At 42.9% G+C, this 18588-nt stretch overlaps 1 protein-coding gene across 1 annotated transcript; it reads right to left on the bottom strand.

The window, feature by feature from the left end:
• Nucleotides 1-1466: 1466 nt before the first annotated feature.
• dhx35 (DEAH-box helicase 35) lies at nt 1467-18184 on the bottom strand. The gene is made up of 21 exons (XM_056274202.1): nt 18145-18184; nt 17021-17148; nt 16810-16902; nt 16327-16404; nt 16059-16163; nt 15919-15980; nt 15748-15817; nt 15544-15603; nt 15044-15156; nt 11953-12049; nt 11611-11769; nt 11229-11439; nt 10869-10993; nt 10549-10603; nt 9609-9799; nt 9443-9520; nt 9192-9321; nt 7958-8039; nt 7748-7819; nt 3546-3657; nt 1467-3316 (listed from the first exon to the last, which is right to left on the bottom strand). The coding sequence occupies exons 1-21, from the start codon at nt 18182-18184 to the stop codon at nt 3278-3280; spliced, it is 2100 nt and encodes a 699-aa protein (XP_056130177.1). The 3' UTR covers nt 1467-3277.
• Between the last annotated feature and the right edge of the window lie 404 nt (nt 18185-18588).

Here is an 18588-nt window from a genome sequence, read left to right as displayed (position 1 = left end):
TCCTATTTGTTTCTGTTTTCTTGTTCCTATTTGTTTCTGTTTTCTTGTTATCTTGTATCTTGTTAGTTTTTTCTTATTAAAGCGTCTGTCTGTAATAGAACCCAATTTCGCCTCGTGGGTGAATATTCTGATTCTGATTGTTAAATATTGGATTTCACATTAGTAAATATTTTGTGTTTGTATTTTTATTTATTTTATATTTCGCACATTAGTTCTCGAAATGGGCCCCCAGAGGGTTAAGGCCGCCTATGCTCCCAGATATGTGCCACAAGTTAGTACCAGAGACAGAAACTATCCAGGGCTACGGCACACTGGCTCCTTTCACTACATTTATTTTGAAACTATTAATATGCCTCCATTCTCAACCGGTGAGGTTCTTTGATTGGCTGAGTTTTTGTTGCGAGTTATCAGACCAGTTTTCTTAGGGATAGTTTATAGTGGCGTTTCCCCTTTATGTTTTCACCATTACAGAAAGTACAACAGCCAGAGAGACTGTGTGTAGGAGAGTGAATCAGCATGCAGTTATGGCAAATATGATTTTCATGTGACCAAAGATATTATTTGTCTTTCACTTTGTGTTAGATTATTAATGATTATTTTCAGTATCTGGTGTACAATGACTCTTGAAAATCAATGTCACATTGAGATAAAACACCTGACATTCTGAATTCAAACATGTCACTGCTGATAGTATAGATAAATAAGCAAAACCTGAACAAAAGCAGTTTATTCATACTGTATAGCAGTACTGCTGAACAATAATAACCACAAAAAAAAGAGGTTCTGCGGGTGATATGCCCTTTTTGTTGCCCATAGCCCCCGCCTCTCAGCCCTGATTCCTACTATTCTCTACTCAAACCCATCACGGGGCAGCCGTGCAAATCATAACACTTGACATTTTATTGGAATTAATGCTGCATGGTCAATACTGCCAAGGTGTTGGACAACATTCTGCACAGTCTTGTTCAGCCCTGCACCTGACAGTGGGAGTATTACATCATTATGATAAATTGTGAATCTCTTCTAGCCATGACCCCGTGCCACAATGACAACTGACAAAATCACTCTATCCACTTCAACCTACAATGGCTTAACTGTAGTATAAATGATCTGATAGTGCAGATATGTATTATTATTTATACATCACAACCATTGGGTCAATGTTTTGTTTGTTTGGTTTTTTTTACTTCGAGTATAGCCTGTCATTATCTGTAAAGATATAGGGGAATATGACAAGTCTGCCTATGGCCCTGGATGTATGGTCCAAAAAAAAAATGTAAAAAAATAACTGATTGAAAGCTTTGGAAATTCTTCACACGGAGTAGTCCTCGTCTTATTGTAACAAGCAAACTAGGGGGAGAAATCCCTTGTTTTAAGTATAATAATGACACCCACTGGCTAAAGTAAAGAACTGTGCAAAAATACAGAGCAGAATCTAACAAAGACAAAAAGCCATTATCTCTGTGCATGACCGTAAGGCTTTATTTGAATACGTGTGGAAAAGATGTGAGGGAACAGGGCTTTTTCTCACAGTTTAGCATCTACATGTCTATAGATTACAGGTAGGCTGGTTACAGGTTCTGAATATCGGCACACATGGGAATAAATGAGTCATCTTGCAGTCGGCTACATTTGCAATTGACCTACGTGGTGATCTTAAGCGTACTTTAGAGTACCGTGTAACATGCAAGAGTACTTCATTTGTACACACATCTAATTGGATTGAATTTATTACTTGAAGTTGTGTTTTTCCTCCATGTTTTGGATGACTATTTTAACTGCATCTTATTTTATCTACGAAAAACCAAGCAGACATAAATCAATAAAGTTCAGGACAGTAACCTTACTGATATGAAAGCAGGTTCTAGTGGATCAAAATTACAATCTTTTTCTATTGCTCACTGAGGCCTTCTATAGTTTCTGGGCCAAATACACCTGATGAAAACCAAAATTATAAAGTACAGAAATAAGAACTAAGGCAGGAATGTAAAAAAGTAAAAGTAGGTATGGGGTGGAAAAGGGAAAATATACCACTCTACTAAATAACCTGAATGGACAACTTCAGGTCACTGAATAAATGAAAATGTACTACAGAGGTTTTTGTGTTTTGACTTTTTTTCCTTTTTAAACACAGGCTTTAAGAAGAAGTGCAACTGCAATAGTCAAAGGGACAGCTAAAAAAGATAAATGCTACCGTGTCTTTGAGGTGTTTGTTGCATGTCTGGATGCACCTGACGTCATCATAGTAGGAACAAATGGCACTTCACTTTTAATTTGGATTGCATTGACTATGCTCAGGTTTGTCTGCACAATCTATCCAAGAATGAAATGTGAAATAAGGTTGATGAAAACCAACTGGCACAGTGTGCTATCAAGGCCACTATGTTTGAACTAGACAGTTGTAAAGTGGTAAACAAAGACCTGTAAAATGGTTTAAAAGCAGAGTCGTCTTTTCACAGTATCACATCAGCTGTTCTGCCTGGAGCTGACCGACAGCACCGCTACAGCAAAATCCTGAACATGTGTAACCCCGGGCACCGTGGCCAGAATGAGGGTACAAAAAATAAAGAAGATTTGCTGTGTTCAACGTCACATGTTGTGAAATGACTAGAAACATAAAAGGTACCCAGGCTATGGGGGGGGGGGGGGACGCAAACAATCAAAAATAAAACCACTTTATGTTCCCCCAAAGTCTAACATTACCACATTCCATTGTCTTCAAATATATCTATTGTGCAACAACAGGAAAAAAATACAGCAATAAAAAAATAATGAAGCCAAGGGCCAGGTCTGGAAAGGCCTGCAACAGGACCGTCATTTTCCTGGACCTCATACTACTCTGATTTATTTACAGTTATGAAAGGTCACCACTATCCAGGCATGCCTAAATGGACACAAGTAAGGCACATTCTGAACTTTGTTAAAATCCATCACCGTCTGCTCTCATCTTTTTCACAACCATGCAAACTCGTGGCTGAGATAGTAAACTGTTAAAAACAAATACTATGCTCAATCCCACCAAGGCAAAAAGTAAAAGGGACAAGCAAACAAATGTGAGTAAACCATACTTGAAACACTGACATTGTGCCATGAATGTCCATTCCAACTTGGCCAGATAGTGCCTCCTATGTGAAGGAGATGTGCAGGTAGACATGGACAATAAATATATAATACATCTGTATATACAGAGATGGATGGGGGCACAGTGGCGGGTGCAGGGGTGCTTTTCCTTTAAACTGGGTCTTGTCATCTAATAGAAGTGATAGTCTGGCCAGGTTTAGAGAACCCGGGATCTCTTGCTGGCCAGTGATCCATGCTAAAAAGAAAATAGATAGGACATACAACGTTAAAATCAAACTAGTCATTGAGCTAGACTAAAAGTGGCCTAACAAGTACATTTGTATTTGGTACGCTAAAAAGCATCATGAAAAAACACGGAAGCCTCTTCATTCTAATCCGAACAACATAACTGGCCTGTCCAGGTGTATGTTAACAGTTGCTACATGGGGATAAGTTGTTCTGGAAATTAGGTTTCTTTGGAGTACCTTTGCCTGCTTGTAAAAGTGAGGTGCCAGCTCAACCAACCAGGATGACTCAACAGCAGTCACGTCACGCATGTAGTACTTTGCAGTCTGCACCACTTCATTGAAGACAACCCTGGAGAGGGGAGAGAAGAATATGCCCATCCAGACTGTGAAGAATAAATGACTATTGGGGAGGTGGGGCAGTGAGACATAATGTTTAAAGATGTGTGATCCTCACTCAATAAAAGCAATATCCATGCCAGTTGAATGTTAGTATTTCTCTTTGGGGTTTTTTCTGATGCGGAGGAAAGAAAGATGCTTATATACATTCATTCATTCATTCATCTTCAGCTGCTTCTCCGGGGTCGGGTCACGGTGGCAGAAAGCTACACTGCATCCGGAAAGTATTCACACCCCTTCACTTTCCCCACATTTTGTTATGTAACAGCCTTATTCCAAAATGGATTAAATTCAATTTTTTCCCATCAATCTACACACAATACCCCATAATAACAAAGTGAAAAAGGTTTTGTAGAAATTTTTGCAAATTTATTAAAAATAAAAAACTAAAATATTGCATTTACATAAGTATTCACACCCTTTGCTATGACACTCAGAATTGAGCTCAGGTTCATCCTGTCTCCACTGATCATCCTTGAGATGTTTCTACATCTTGATTGGAGTCCACCTTGTAGCACCGCATTATGTAATAACGCCGCATTATGTAATAATGTAATAAATTTTCACATCATTATGTAATAACGCCACGTTTTTTTTTTCAAATCAAGACATAAATTTTGGTGGTTTATTACATAATGCACCAAATTATTACATTTTCTTCATAAAAAAGTGTAACATCCGCATTTTGTAATAACTTGTTACATATTGCACCGGTTATTACAAAATGCGGATGTTACACTTTTTTATGAAGAAAATGTAATAATTTGGTGCATTATGTAATAAACCACCAAAATTTATGTCTTGATTTGAAAAAAACGTGGCGTTATTACATAATGATGTGAAAATTTATTACATTATTACATAATGCGGCGTTATTACATAATGCGGCGCTACACACCTCTAGTAAATTCAATTGATTGGACATGATTTGGAAAGGCACACACCCGTCTATATAAGGTCCCACTGTTGACAGTGCATGTCAGAGCAGAAACCAAGCCATGAAGTCAAAGGAATTGTCTGTGGACCTCCGAGACAGGATTGTATCGAGGCACAGATCTGGGGAAGGGTACAAAAAAAATTCTACAGCTTTGAAGGTCCCGAAGAGCACAGTGGTTTCCATCATTCGTAAATGGAAGAAGTTTGGATCCACCAGGACTCTGCCTAGAGCTGGCCGCCCAGCCAAACTGAGCAATCGGGGGAGAAGGGCCTTGGTCAGGGAGGTGACCAAGAACCCAATGGTCACTCTGACAGAGCTCCAGCGTTCCTCTGTGGAGATGGGAGAACCTTCCAGAAGGACAACCATCTCTGCAGCACTCCACCAATCAGGCCTTTATGGTAGAGTGGCCAGACGGAAGCCTCTGCTCAGTAAAAGGCACAAGACAGCCCGCTTGGAGTTTGCCAGAAAGCACCTAAAGGACTCTCAGACCATGAGAAACAAGATTCTCTGGTCTGATGAAACCAAGATTGAACTCTTTGGCCTGAATGCCAAACGTCACGTCTGGAGGAAACCAGACACCTCTCATCACCTTGCTAATACCATCCCTACAGTGAAGCATGGTGGTGGCAGCATCATGCTGTGGGGATGTTTTTCAGCGGCAGGAACTGGGAGACTAGTCAGGATCGAGGGAAAGATGAATGGAGCAAAGTACAGAGAGATCCTTGATGAAAACCTGCCCCAGAGCGCTCAGGACCTCAGACTGGGGCGAAGGTTTACCTTTCAACACAACAACGACCCTAAGCACACAGCCAAGACAACGAAGGAGTGGCTTTGGGACAAGTCTGTGAATGTCCTTGAGTGGCCCAGCCAGAGCCCAGACTTGAACCCCATTGAACATCTCTGGAAAGACCTGAAAATAGCTGTGCAGCGACACTCCCCATCTAACCTTACAGAACTCCAGAGGATCTGTAGAGAAGAATGGGAGAAATACCCCAAATATAGGTGTGCCAAGCTTGTAGCTTCATACCCCGGGGTCTCCTCCCAGTTGGCCGTGCCCGGTAAACCTCTAAAGGAAGGCGCACAGGAGGTATCCTAATCAGATGCCCGAACCACCTCAACTGGCTCCTTTCGATGCAAAGGAGCAGTGGCTCTACTCCAAGCTCCCCCCAGATGTCTGAGCTCCTCACCCTATCTCTAAGGCTGAGCCCAGACACCCTACGGAGGAAACTCATTTCAGCCGCTTGTATCTGCGATCTCACCTTTTCAGTCACTACTCAAAGCTTGAGGGTTGGAACGAAGATTGACTGGTAAATTGAGGGCTTTGCCTTCCGGCTCAGCTCCCTCTTCACTACAACGGTCTGGTACAACATCTGCATTACTGCTGATGCTGCACCAATCCCCCTGTCAATCTCCTGCTCCATCCTACCCTCATTCATGAACAAGACCCCAAGATACTTGAACTCCTTCACTTGAGGCAACAACTCATCCCCAACCTGGAGCAACCATGGTCTCGGACTTGGAGGTGCTGACTCTCATCCCAGTCATTTCACACTCAGCTGCAAACCGCCCCAGTGCACACTGGAGGTCACGTTCTGATGAAGCCAACAAAACCACATCATTTGCAAAGAGCAGAGATGCAATTCTGAGGGTCCCAAAATAGACACACTCCTCACCTTGGCTGCACCTTGAGATCCTGTCCATGAATATCACAAACAGAATCGGAGACAATGGACAACCTTGGCGGAGTCCGACACCCACCGAAAATGTGTTTGACTTTGTGCCGAGAATACGAACACAGCTCTCACTTTGGTTTTACAAGGCCCAGATGGCTTCTAGCAACTTCCCCGGTACCCCATACTCTCGCAGTACCCCCCACGGAGTGCCCCGGGGTACATGGTCGAAGCCTTCTCCAAGTCCATGTAGACTGGCTGGTCAAACTCCCATGCTCTCTTCAGCACTTCCGCAAGGGTAAAGAGTTGGTCCATTGTTCCACGGCCAGGACGGAATCTGCGTTGTTCCTCCTGGATCCGAGGTTCGACAATCAAATGACTCAACAGCAGTCACATATACAAATGTTTATAAATTGTGCAACATATAAACGCGTTCACTTGCAGAATGCTCGAAGATGTGATAGAACTATATGAATTCATATTTGTAAATAGTGGGTAAAGAAAATCTATAAAATTTGCTTCCTTATTAAAAAGTAACAAAACAGTCAAACAATAATCTGAGTGGATGTCCAGGTAGCGTAGCAGTCTATTCCATTACCTACCAACACGGGGATCACTGGTTTGAATCCCCGTGTTACCTCTGGCTTGGTCGGGCGTTCCTACAGACACAATTGGCCGTGTCTGCGGGTGAGAAGATGTACGTGGGTGGGTATGTGTCCTGGTCGCTGCACTAGCGCTTCCTCTGGTCGGTTGGGGCACCTGTTCAGGGGGAGGGGGAACTGGGGGGAATAGCGTGATCCTCCCACACACTACGTCCCCCTGGCGAAACTCCTCACTGTCAGGTGAAAAGAAGCGGCTGGCGACACCACATGTATCAGAGGAGGCATGTGGTAGTCTGCAGCCCTCCCCAGATCGGCAGAGGGGGTGGAGCACCGACCGGGACAGCTCGGAAAATAGGGTAATTGGCCAAGTACAATTGAGGAGAAAAAGGGGGGGAAAAAATGATAATAATAGAGTGGACTATAATCAAGGCTCAGCGTTTTGGGTTTTTACTGATTTTCACCAAAAAATACCCAAATTTTTAAACTGGTTTTCACCCGGATTTTATGTTTCCACGGATCCAAAAGTTGTTCCTGTTCGTGTGAGGTTATGTAACAGTGTCCTCTTGTGGCAAAATTCGGCATGCTGGATGGCTTTGAAAAATAAAAACCGAAAACGCTGAGCCTTGACTATAACTCATCTATTATTATACTGCAGGTATACAAAGCAAAAAATAAATATCAAAAACATTTTTAAAAACTTTGCAAGTCTAAATTTGCTTTTGAGAGAGAGGACCGTCCTTCCTATTTGAACATGTTAAGATACAAGGATAATAGGAGCCAAGGAAAAAACAATGTTGTATTGCACTCCTTTGTGTGCACATATAATCTACTGACCATTTTGGAGGTTTCTCTCCAAACAGCACGGAGTTGGGATGAATGTGAAGCTCACGGTCATCTCGTAGAGTCCTGAGAGGGGAGGTATAGGGGATAAAAAAGGAGAGTGTTTTAAAAGAGCTCAAAGTGTACAGACAAAGTGTATAGACACTCAAATCACCTTTACCAGAGTAAAAGGAACATTGATGATGAACAGCCATAGGACCTCACCTGTAAGAACCTGAATGGTGAATACGGGCCGCATTGGCAAAGAACCCAGACACAATACATTTAAGGATTACATCAGGATCACCTGGACAATGACACAAAGCAGTGATGAATATATCAAATCATCCCATATTAATTCATCATATTAACACAGTATAAATTTTGGATTTTTTTTTTGGGATTTTCCTCCCCAATTGTACCTGGCCAATTGTACCTGGCCAATCACCCCGCTCTCTGAGCCGTCCCGGTTGCTGCTCCACCCCCTCTGCCGATCCAAGGAGGGCTGCAGACTACCACATGCTTCCTCCAATACATGTGGAGTCACCAGCAGCTTCTTTTCACCTGACAGTGAGGAGTTTCGCCAGGGGGACATAGCGCGTGGGAGGATCACGCTATCCCCCCCCCCCAGTTCTTACTCTCCCCTGAACAGACGCCCTGACCGACCAGAGGAGGTGCTAGTGCAGCGACCAGGACACATACCCAACATCTGGCTTCCCACCCGCAGACACGGCCAATTGTGTCTGTAGGGGTGCCTGACCAAGCCAGAGGTGACACGGCGATTCGAACCGGTGATCCCTGTGTTGGTAGGCAATGGAATAGACCACTAGGCTACCCGGACACCCGGAATCAAGTATAAAATTTTGCATTAAAATCAGGTGTACAACAAAATGCATAGGGTACACGATGCAGGCAAGTATCATCGGAGGAACAATAAAGCACAGTTTTCTGAGCTTTTGGAGTGGCTTGGTGTAATATTTAGGCTTTCCTTAAGCATAACATGTCCGGTAAATATCAGCTGGCTTTGTATAGTGGTAGTGACTGAAACAATGTTAATCATTTGATTTGATTTGATCAGACAGTTCTCCCACTCCCCAGATTTCTGAATTAAAAAACAGTTGTTTTTGCTGTTGTTTGATGCCCTGTTTCCTAAAGACTTGGCCAAACACTCGCAGTCCTTGGCAATCCCAGGAAACTGAAATCTACTGACTGTACTCTGAAATGACAGATGTTGGCAAACGTGCTGGGTAGACACTATCTTTCCATTTGATTTTATTTGTCTTGTCTCTTTTGACTTATTTTTGTTCACAACGCTGGCCAAAAAGAGGTCAGTACGCAGAAATTATACATAGCCCCTTCAAAAGAATTGTCTGCGCAATTGGAGTGTGTCTTTGAACAATGAGATTGCTTGTACTATAAGACACATGAAACAGCACATCATTTCCTTGCATATACTCACCTTCACTGGAGGTCCGTGGCACCTTAAACTTGTTCATGAGCCGACGGAGTTGCTCTCGTACGGTGATGGCCCGCAGGAGACCCTTGTAATTGAGGAAGTGTTCTTGGCACCACTGGGAGCTCTTCTGGTGCTGGAGGGGAGAAAGGAGAAGAAATGCACACATTCTAAACCAATTGCAGTTCATGTCCTTTGCTCAATTCACAAGCCACAAATGGTTTCATTGGTAGTGACTGAGCTCCAGCTTCACATACCTTGATAAATGCTTCATACACATTCAGCATTGTGAGATGGTCTCCCTCAGCCACTGCAAACTTCCTGTGCTCTCGGGCCTGCAGAGTGAGATGAAAATCTAAGGAAATGTGACGATGAAAAACACTTGATACATCATAACGTATTTTCAAGGCTGTATTCACTTACAGCAGCTTTCTTCTGATTGGGCGGCACAATGAAGATGTTTTGAATTTGCATCATCGCTGCTATGGTAACAATTTCTTTAGAACAACCAAAATTCCCTGACTCTAAAAGCATCTTGGCAAACATGGGGCTGAGAGGGAACTCTGACATCCGCACTCCCATGGGGTCAGTCAAACGGCCATATTGGTCCAGACCTGCAAACACGCAAACACACACACACACACACACACACACACACACACACACACACACACACACACACACACACACACACACACACACACACACACACACACACGTTAGTTTATATATTCTCATGGGGAAAAAAGTTACATTAAGAGTCAAAATCCAATTTCCCTAACCCCAAAACTGAAACTAACCTTTACCTTTTCTCGAACCATAACCCTAATTTTAACCCCAACATGGACCAAAAGAAAAAATAAATAAACTGAACCTTAACCCTGAATATAATTCTAATGCCTAACTTTAATACTAGACCAATGTCTAACCATAACCCCAAAGCATAACTGTAGCTGTAAACCTCACCCCTAGCCCAGAAATAACTTATCACCTTATGTCCCCGATAAGTAGGTGCTTTGTGATTTTAAGTCAAGCCAATTTTACTCTCCTTATGAGGACATTTGGTCCCCATGAGTGTAGAGAAACAAAATCACACACAAAGACAGATTTCTTTTGTTAAAAAGGGCAAGTCAGTCATCTTGGGAGACTTTTTATAATAGTATGTCTTGGTGCAATAACTTATTCTTTCAGTTATAGTAGGGTTAGGTACAAAAGTAGGGTTGGCTACAAAACGTTACCCCTGAACCTGATAGGGGTATATAGCCTGACCAAAGGGCACCCCTGCTGGTTAGATCCTAAGAAAGTCTGCCAGAGGAACAGCCTCACCACGATCAGTATGCCACCTTGCAGCCTTGTCTCTTACCTCCAAGAGCATAGAGTAGTTCCAGAGCTTGGACCATGGTCTGGGCAGGAGGAGGCTGCCAAATTAGAATAATGGAGATCATGACAAGTCCAATAACAGATTACAACGGCTCTTATTAAAAGTGTCTAACTCACTTTATTCTAAGGCTTGGTTTTCATATTTTCAGGAGCACCACAACAGTACACCAATTGCATTAATTTTACAGATCCATCCTAGTTATCTCTGGAGGCCATTCTATCTAATTAAAATGTAGAACACATTTCCTCTCACAGCCATTGAGACCACCACAGCTGCCTTGAGAATTCAGCTGAGTTACTCACAGAGAGGAAACTGAATCGCAGCACATTGTCAATGCCGAGGGCTTTGAGCTGCAGGATGACAGGGGCCAAGTTAGTACGCTGCATCTCTGGCACAGTAGAGGCAGGCAGCTTCTCAAAGTCCTCCTCTGATGAAAGGAACACAGGCAGAGAGAGCGAGCCATGAGAGAGACAGCGAGAGAGAAGCCAGCAGTGGCAGTGGGGAAAGAGAAAAAGGCAGAGGGAGGGAGAAGACAGCCCTGGCTAATCAGCGCTGCACCACTGAGAAGCAATGTTAAAAATTCCGCATTCCTCTCACAGACACACTTCTGAAAAAATACTCAAATCATTCTTGACACTCACCACACACAAGCACAAGTATACCTGTGTATAGCCTGAAGCATTTGCCTGGCCGGTTGCGTCCCGCTCTGCCAGCTCTCTGGCTGGCGGAGGCCTTGGAGATGGGAGTGACCACCAGTGACTCAATGGCAGTGCAGGGGTTATAGGCTCGCAGTTTGACAAATGCGCAGTCAATGACAAACACTATACCATTTATAGTAATGGAGGTCTCAGCTATGTTAGTGGCCACCACCACCTGGGAGAGGCAAGATGAGAGGAAAAAAATCATCGATATGACTTTTAAATTTAAATGTTTATACTGCTTAAAACTATCTGCATCATCAATTTTAGACTTCCATTTTCCACCTTAAATAAAATGTTAGATGTTCTCTTGATAAACACACAAGAAAAAGATCACAATGTTCACCTTGCGCACAGTAGGGGGTGCCCTCTCAAAGACCTTCATCTGCTCAGCATATGGTAGACCAGCATACATGGGTAACACCCTCAGGTGTTTCTTCATTCCGTACCGTGACAGAGTTCTGGCCTGCTCCTGTAGAAGGGACACCACCTTCTCCACCTCTTCCTACATGGAGAAATACAAGGCACATTAAAATAAATTCCTGTTAAACTTAATAATCCTAAAATACAAAAAATACATGCTCAATCTTAAATAAAATGGTTGCATCGAGAAAAGATTTGCGCTGCAATCAGAAGGCAGCAAATAACTTGGAGATGAACATTTTGTTCAACAAATAAGGCCACAAACCTGGCCTGTGAGAAAAGCTAAGACATCTCCATCATCCTCTGTCTCATGGATCTTCATCACCGTCTCCACTGTGGCCTTCACGTAATCTGGAACTGGACTGAGAATAAACATAAATGCACAACGAGACACTCAGTGGTTAAAGATTACATGGGATGATTAACCAGTTGGTGAGCATACTACATACCATGAACAGGCTGAGGGAGAAAGAGTTGTTGGCTTCATTAGTTATTCAGACACCTTCACTTTTTACACACTGTGTTGTAGATTTAATTTTGAATGGACAAAATTGCCATTTTTGCACATCAATCTACACTCAATAACCCATAATCAATCCATCCATCCATTATCCAAACTGCTTATCCTGCTCTCAGAGTTAGGGGGATGCTGGAGCCTATCCCAGCAGTCATTGGGCGGCAGGTGGGAAGACAACCTGGACAGGCTGCCAGACCATCACAGGGCCGACACACACACACATTCACACCTAAGGACAATTTAGTACAGCTGATTCACCTGACCATCATGTCTTTGGACTGTGGGAGGAAACCGGAGCCGCCAGAGGGAACCAACGCAGACACGGGGAGAACATGCAAACGCCACACAGAGAACGACTCCCAAGGTTGGACTACCTCGGGGCTCAAACCCAGGACCTTCTTGCTGTGAGGTTACCACACTAACCACTGCACCACTGCGCCACCCATAACTCATAATGACAAAGTGAAAACACATTTTTAGAAATTTTTTGCACTTTTTTAAACGATTATCTTTTTTTTTTTTTTTTTTACCTTTATTAGACAGAGACAGTGAAGAGGTAGAGTAGAAATGGGGGAAAGAAAGATGGATATGACATGCAACACAGGTCACCGGCTGGAATTGAACCAGCGACGGTTGCAACTATGTGGTATGCGCTGTAACCATTCAGCTACAGAGGCACCCCAATTTTTTTGCAAATTTGTTAAGAATCAAAAACTGAAATCTCTCATTTATATAAGTATTCTTTGGAGTGGCACTCCAAATTGTGGTCAGGTGCATCCTGTTTGCATGAGATGTGTCTACAACTTGACTGGAGCTATGTATATAAGGTCCCACAATTCACCCTGCATGTTGGGCCAAAAACCAATCCATGAAGTCCAAGGAATTCTCTGTAGACCTCCGCAATAAAATTGTGGCAAGGCATAGATCAAGGCAAGGGTATAAAACCATTTCTAAAGCTTTGAGTGTTCCCAGGAGCAGAGTGGCCTCAATAATTGTGAAATGGGAGAAGTTTGGAACCACCAGGACTCTTCCTAGAGTTGGCCGTCCGGCCAAACCGAATGACCAGGCAAGAAGGGCCTTGGTCAGGGAGGAGACCTAGAACCCAACGGTCACTCTGAAACAGCTTCAGGAGTCCTCTATAGAGATGGAAGAACCTGCCAGAAGGACGACCAACTTAGCAGCACTCCATCAATCAGGCCTTTATGGCAGAGTGGCTAGACGGAAGCCACTCTTGAGCGAAAGGTATATGCCAAACTCCAGCCCACTTGGAGTTTGGCAAACAATATTTAAAGGACTCAGAGCATGAGGAAAAAGATTCTCTGGTCTGATGAGACAAAAGTTTAACTTTTTGGGCAGAACACCAAGCACCTTGTCTGGTGAACACCAAGCACTGCTCATCACCTGGCTCATACCATCCCTTACGGTGAAGCATGGTGGTGGCAGCATCATGCTATGGGGGTGCTTCTCAGCGGCAGGGAGAGGGAGACTGGTCAGAATTTAGGGAAGGGTGAATGCAGCCAAATACAGACAGGTCCCTGAAGAAAACCTGCTCATAGTGCACCCAACCTCAGACTGGGGCGACGGTTCAGCTTTCAGCACAACAGTGACCCAAAACATACAGCCAAGACAATGCTGGAGTAGCTTCGGGACAAGTCTCTGACTGTCCTTGAGTGGCCCAGCCACAGCCCAGACTTAAACCCCATAGAAGATATGTGGAGAGACCTGAAGATGGCAGTTCAGACGCTTCCTATCCAATCTGATTGACCTTGAGAGGATCTTCCAGGAAGAATGGGATAAACTGCCCAAATTCAGGTGTGCAAAGCTTGTAGAGACTTAATCCAAGAAGACTCAAAGCTGTAATTGCTGCCAAAGGGGCTTCTACAAAGTACTGAATTAAGGGTCTGAATACTTATTTGAACGCTTATTTATATGAGAGATTTCCCTTTTTGATTTTAAATAAATGTAAAACATTTTCTAAAAACATGTTTTCACTGTCATTATGGGTTATTACGTGTAGATTGATGGGGGGTGGGGGTGGCAATTTTATCCATTTAAAATTAAATCAGCGTACAAAAGTGAAGGGGCTGAGTACTTTTGGAAGCCTGTGCGTGTGTGTGTGTGTGTGTGTGTGTGTGTGTGTGTGTGTGTGCGTGTGTGTACCAACCAAAAGTTTGGGCACACCTGAAAGTTTTTCAAAATCTTGAAATCATTGCCTATTTCTGATTTCTTTCCAAAGTAATTCGAAATCTAAAAAATATACATTGTGAAGTGCACCCCCACCACCACATCAAGTTTTTTCATTTAGTACTTTTGTGAAATTTAGTAAAAATAAAGAAAATCCTGCTATCAGTAGGTGTGTCCAACCTTTTGACTGGTACTGTGTGTACATATTCAAACTCTACAAGGTCCTTGTTCCATACACATGCCATACGTAGTGTTTAAGTAAGAAAAGGCGTTTGAGATCATTCCTTTGGGTTAAATATGAGGCAGTAAGAGGATAAAAACTATTAACAATTGCTGAAGGTTATAACCTCAATCTTCTGTATCTTGGTGGGATTTGATTCTGGTGTTTTTCCATTTGTTTCCTCCAGTAAGCCTTTTAGCAATTTTGATACTTCGTCTTGGTGCCCTTGAGAGGAACACAGCATCTTTTTTTTTCTACAGGGACAAAGCACTCCTTCACTCCTCACTTCGGTTCTGCCTTTTGCAGCTCTCTCAATAGAGTCATAATACCGACCTACATAATCAGACCTGACTCATGTCGAAGCTGTATTTCCTATCTACAACAGATTATAACCCAAATGAATCATTTCCTGAGTTTCTCTGTGTTGTTAAGTACCTGACAGTGTAGAAAACATCCACAGGAAAGGTACGACCCTCCACTGTCAGAATCCCACATGTGTCCTTGTTGGGATCCTCAGTTTCATTCAAATTGAAGAACTCTTGGAATTTCTTCATCCAAATAAAGCAAAATTGGTTAGGTGCATGAAACATTTTTTACATCTGTAATTTTATATGCAAAATAAAAGGAATAGTGTATGCTTTTTGCAGCCAAATTAGCATTTCAATGCAATGTGCATCTCAACTACTGCGGTGTAACTAAACACTGGCAGGGAGGGATAAAAAGACTAATCTTCTTTTACAGTTGATAGATGTCTGACATGGCACTTCTTCTAGCTTGCTCAAGGCTGAGTGCAGTCGATGCCTGACTGTTGGTGTCATCAGGAACTTTCTGATGTCAGTACAGCATGTTCTGCCCTGGCATCACCTCCTCTCTCGTCTATCCCTTTCGCTCTACTCAGGCATATCTGTCCATCTTAATGAGGTTAACACAATCACCTTGGCATCCAGGGTAGCAGAGGCCACAATCAGCCTCAAATCTCGCCGCTTCTTTTGAATCTTTTGTCGGGGGGGAGAGGAAGGCGAGAACAAGGGACAGGGTGAAAAGAGAAAAGTAGGTAGGACTTTATGCCATGTGTTCAAAGACTGTTTGAAAATTACAGTTTAAAAGATGCAGATTTGATTGTGGTGTGTCAAAGTTACCTTCTTTAGTAAACCAATGGCTATGTCTGTATACAGGGTTCTCTCGTGTGCCTCATCTAGTATCAACACACTGAGGGTGACAACACAGAGCATTAGCACAGGTAAAACCCACAAAGTCTCAAAGAATATATGATATAGATATGGCCCAGTTTCATCAGTTCAACCATGTACCTGTATTTTTTCAAGAGAGGATCAGCCATCATCTCTCGTACCAGCATACCATCTGTCAAGAACTGATACAGAAAAACACAATAAGGCTTTTGAAAGGAACTATTAACTTATGTCAAAACTGCATTTCTGGCATGGAATACCTTGATCCTGGTGGCATGGGGATCAGAGCAGTCATCAAATCGGATAGTATAGCCCACCTCATGTCCCAGCAGTGCGCCTCGCTCTTCTGCAATTCGATTAGCCACCTACCAAGGGGAAAGAGGATAATCATATTTGGAAAAGTCGTGCACTTCCTGCATAACAATTTTTTTCTACTCTAGAAGTGCATTGCCAATGAGTGATACCGGATGACGGGTAATTTGCTGTCTACCGTGAGGAATAACACAAATATGTTAAGAAAATACTTGCAGAGATAGCAGCCACACGACGGGGTTGTGTCACCCCAATAACTTTGCCTTCTGCTGCCCAGCCTGCCTCCAGCAAGTACTGAAAGAAAGGAGATGAGAACAGGATGGTAAAGTCAGTATGAGGTGGTCTACAAAAAAGAGACAACATTTCAGATACGGAAACTGCATAAATTAAGCCTGAACTCATTTATTCTCAACCCTGCTAAAAAGAGGCTACTAAGCATCTAGACAAGGTCGCATTTAATCAGTATGTGAGTTATGCTGCACGAAGGGTATCAAGCCATGGCTGCAATGTTGTGCTTTGCAGCTATTTGACTTGATGTACATTTAACCTTTAAAACAATCGATTTCTGGCTGTTGCTGAGCACAAAGAATGTGAAAACCTGACCAGTTTTTTTTTTTTTTGCATTTCATTCTTTTTGGTCCTAGTTAAAAAACTAAAACCTCAAGTACCAAAATGGCAGCTAAACTAAATCATACTAACCTGCGGAATCTGTGTCGTCTTTCCACATCCCGTCTCTCCGACGATGATGACAGTCTGGTAGCTCTCCACCAAGTACAAGATGTTATTTCTGTGCTGCAACCATAATGAATACGCCAATTTAATAAGCCACAATAAAGCCATTTAAGTCCAATTACGGCTTTACCACAGTACCCTTGATTACATTTTGCATTGTGTAAAAAACATAAGCTACCTTAAACACAGGGAGTTTCTGCCGTTGCTTCTCTATGGAGAGGGCGGTGTGCGGATTGAAAATGATTGGGGAACCAGTGGTCTCTGTTGTGAGCTCCCGCTCCTCTGATATTCCGGGTGCCTCAGACCCTGAGAGACAGATCATGATGGAGAACAGGGGAGATTTAAAAAAAAGCAATGAGATTAAGTGGCTGGGATATGCCATTTTGTAACTGTCTAACAGAAGAATGCATGCTGATCTAGTGACCAGAAATGCTCCAGGAGAAGGATGGAAATATGAGAAGCAGGGGTTAGTGCAATTACATGAAGTGGGAAATAAAGCCCTTTACTGCGCTGAATAAAACTGTTTATATGGCTGGTATCTTTGTGGTTTTCGTCAGTCGTGTTCTCTATATAATGTTTTTTTTCATTCACAGATCATAAAACCAAGTGCAGCCTGCCTGTGTTGTATCCCCTGCAGAATACCTATCCCAGAGACATGATGCATTTTTAATATTAAACGTTTTTGCTTGGGAGCACACATTCTCAATGCAGTTGAATGCACAATGTGAAGTTAGACAGGCACACACCATAACAGCATGATTTACACGACATATTGAACCGATGTGGTGGCTGTAGCTCACCGTGCTTTCGTGCAGAGGAATAAACGAATTTATTTCGCTTCTCACGTTTGCAAAACTTTAACCTGTGTTCGTTTTAGGAAGACGCAGACGAGCCACTCGTCTTGCTTTCTGTACGCCGTTTCGGTGTCTAAACCCCGTCGCGATAATCTCCAAAAAAAACCCCACTAAAACTGTCAGCTGAACAATCAGTACGTTGCCATTTTTACATTTCATTACATGGAACGGAGATATAATAACCAGGGTCCACTTTAAACTGAAGCCAAGGGATGCATATTCTGCAGGGGGAGACGGATTTGGCAGGACACCCTGCATTGCTCCCTGTCAAGGCAACGGAACCTCGAGCCGGACTCGCTGCAGGTCCGCAGATAATCACGCAGGCACGTTCGGCACAACGCAGCACCGAAACCGGGAACTCGGCTACCGCCCACGACCATTCCCGCATTAACCCAGACACAGCAAAAGTCCGCCTGTGCCCGGCGGTAGACATATTTCCTGTACTTACCCGGCTTCCAAAATTTCATCGTGGCGAGGGGAGCCGCCATCTTGGCCTCTACGTCACATATTTTCTTCTTTGTGGGTGAGGTCATCGTTTGGGATTTCGCACAGGATTTGAACGATTTATCAAAAAAACAAAATAAAAACTGAAATGAAAATACATTTTTTAAATTGTTATAAGTAACTTTGGCGAAACCCCTGACGGTAAATTATTTATTTTCCTGATTTAAAAAAAAAAATTTTCAGTACCTTCATATTTACTGGTTGCTGCGTTTCATAATTCGAAACTTGAGGGAAACAAACCAAAACTGAACGGCTGCCACCTCGTTCAATGTTAAAAACGAGCTAAAATGTCAAATAAGAGCAGGGATTGACTAGCCAACGACTTAAACTTGTCATCTACAACCACTGAACCACCAGTAAATCAAGCTCATTACAGACACACGAGGAC

The sequence above is a fragment of the Lampris incognitus genome, chromosome 2 (genome assembly GCF_029633865.1).
Source record: "Lampris incognitus isolate fLamInc1 chromosome 2, fLamInc1.hap2, whole genome shotgun sequence".
In the NCBI taxonomy this organism is placed as follows: domain Eukaryota; kingdom Metazoa; phylum Chordata; class Actinopteri; order Lampriformes; family Lampridae; genus Lampris; species Lampris incognitus.
The sequence above is the reverse complement of the archived record's forward strand: the minus strand, read 5'-3'. Positions and strand labels throughout refer to the sequence as shown.

Bases quoted from the DNA above. Each gene is read 5' to 3' on its own strand.
- dhx35 (XM_056274202.1), bottom strand. From the start codon at position 18,184: ATGGCGGCTCCCCTCGCCACGATGAAATTTTGGAAGCCGG. The intron at 15,818-15,918 runs GTACATGGTTGA...TGTCACCCTCAG, and splicing joins CCTCTCTTGAAAAAATACAG to TGTGTTGATACTAGATGAGG. The intron at 9,521-9,608 runs GTAAGTGAATAC...CTCACTCTGCAG, and splicing joins CCAATCAGAAGAAAGCTGCT to GCCCGAGAGCACAGGAAGTT.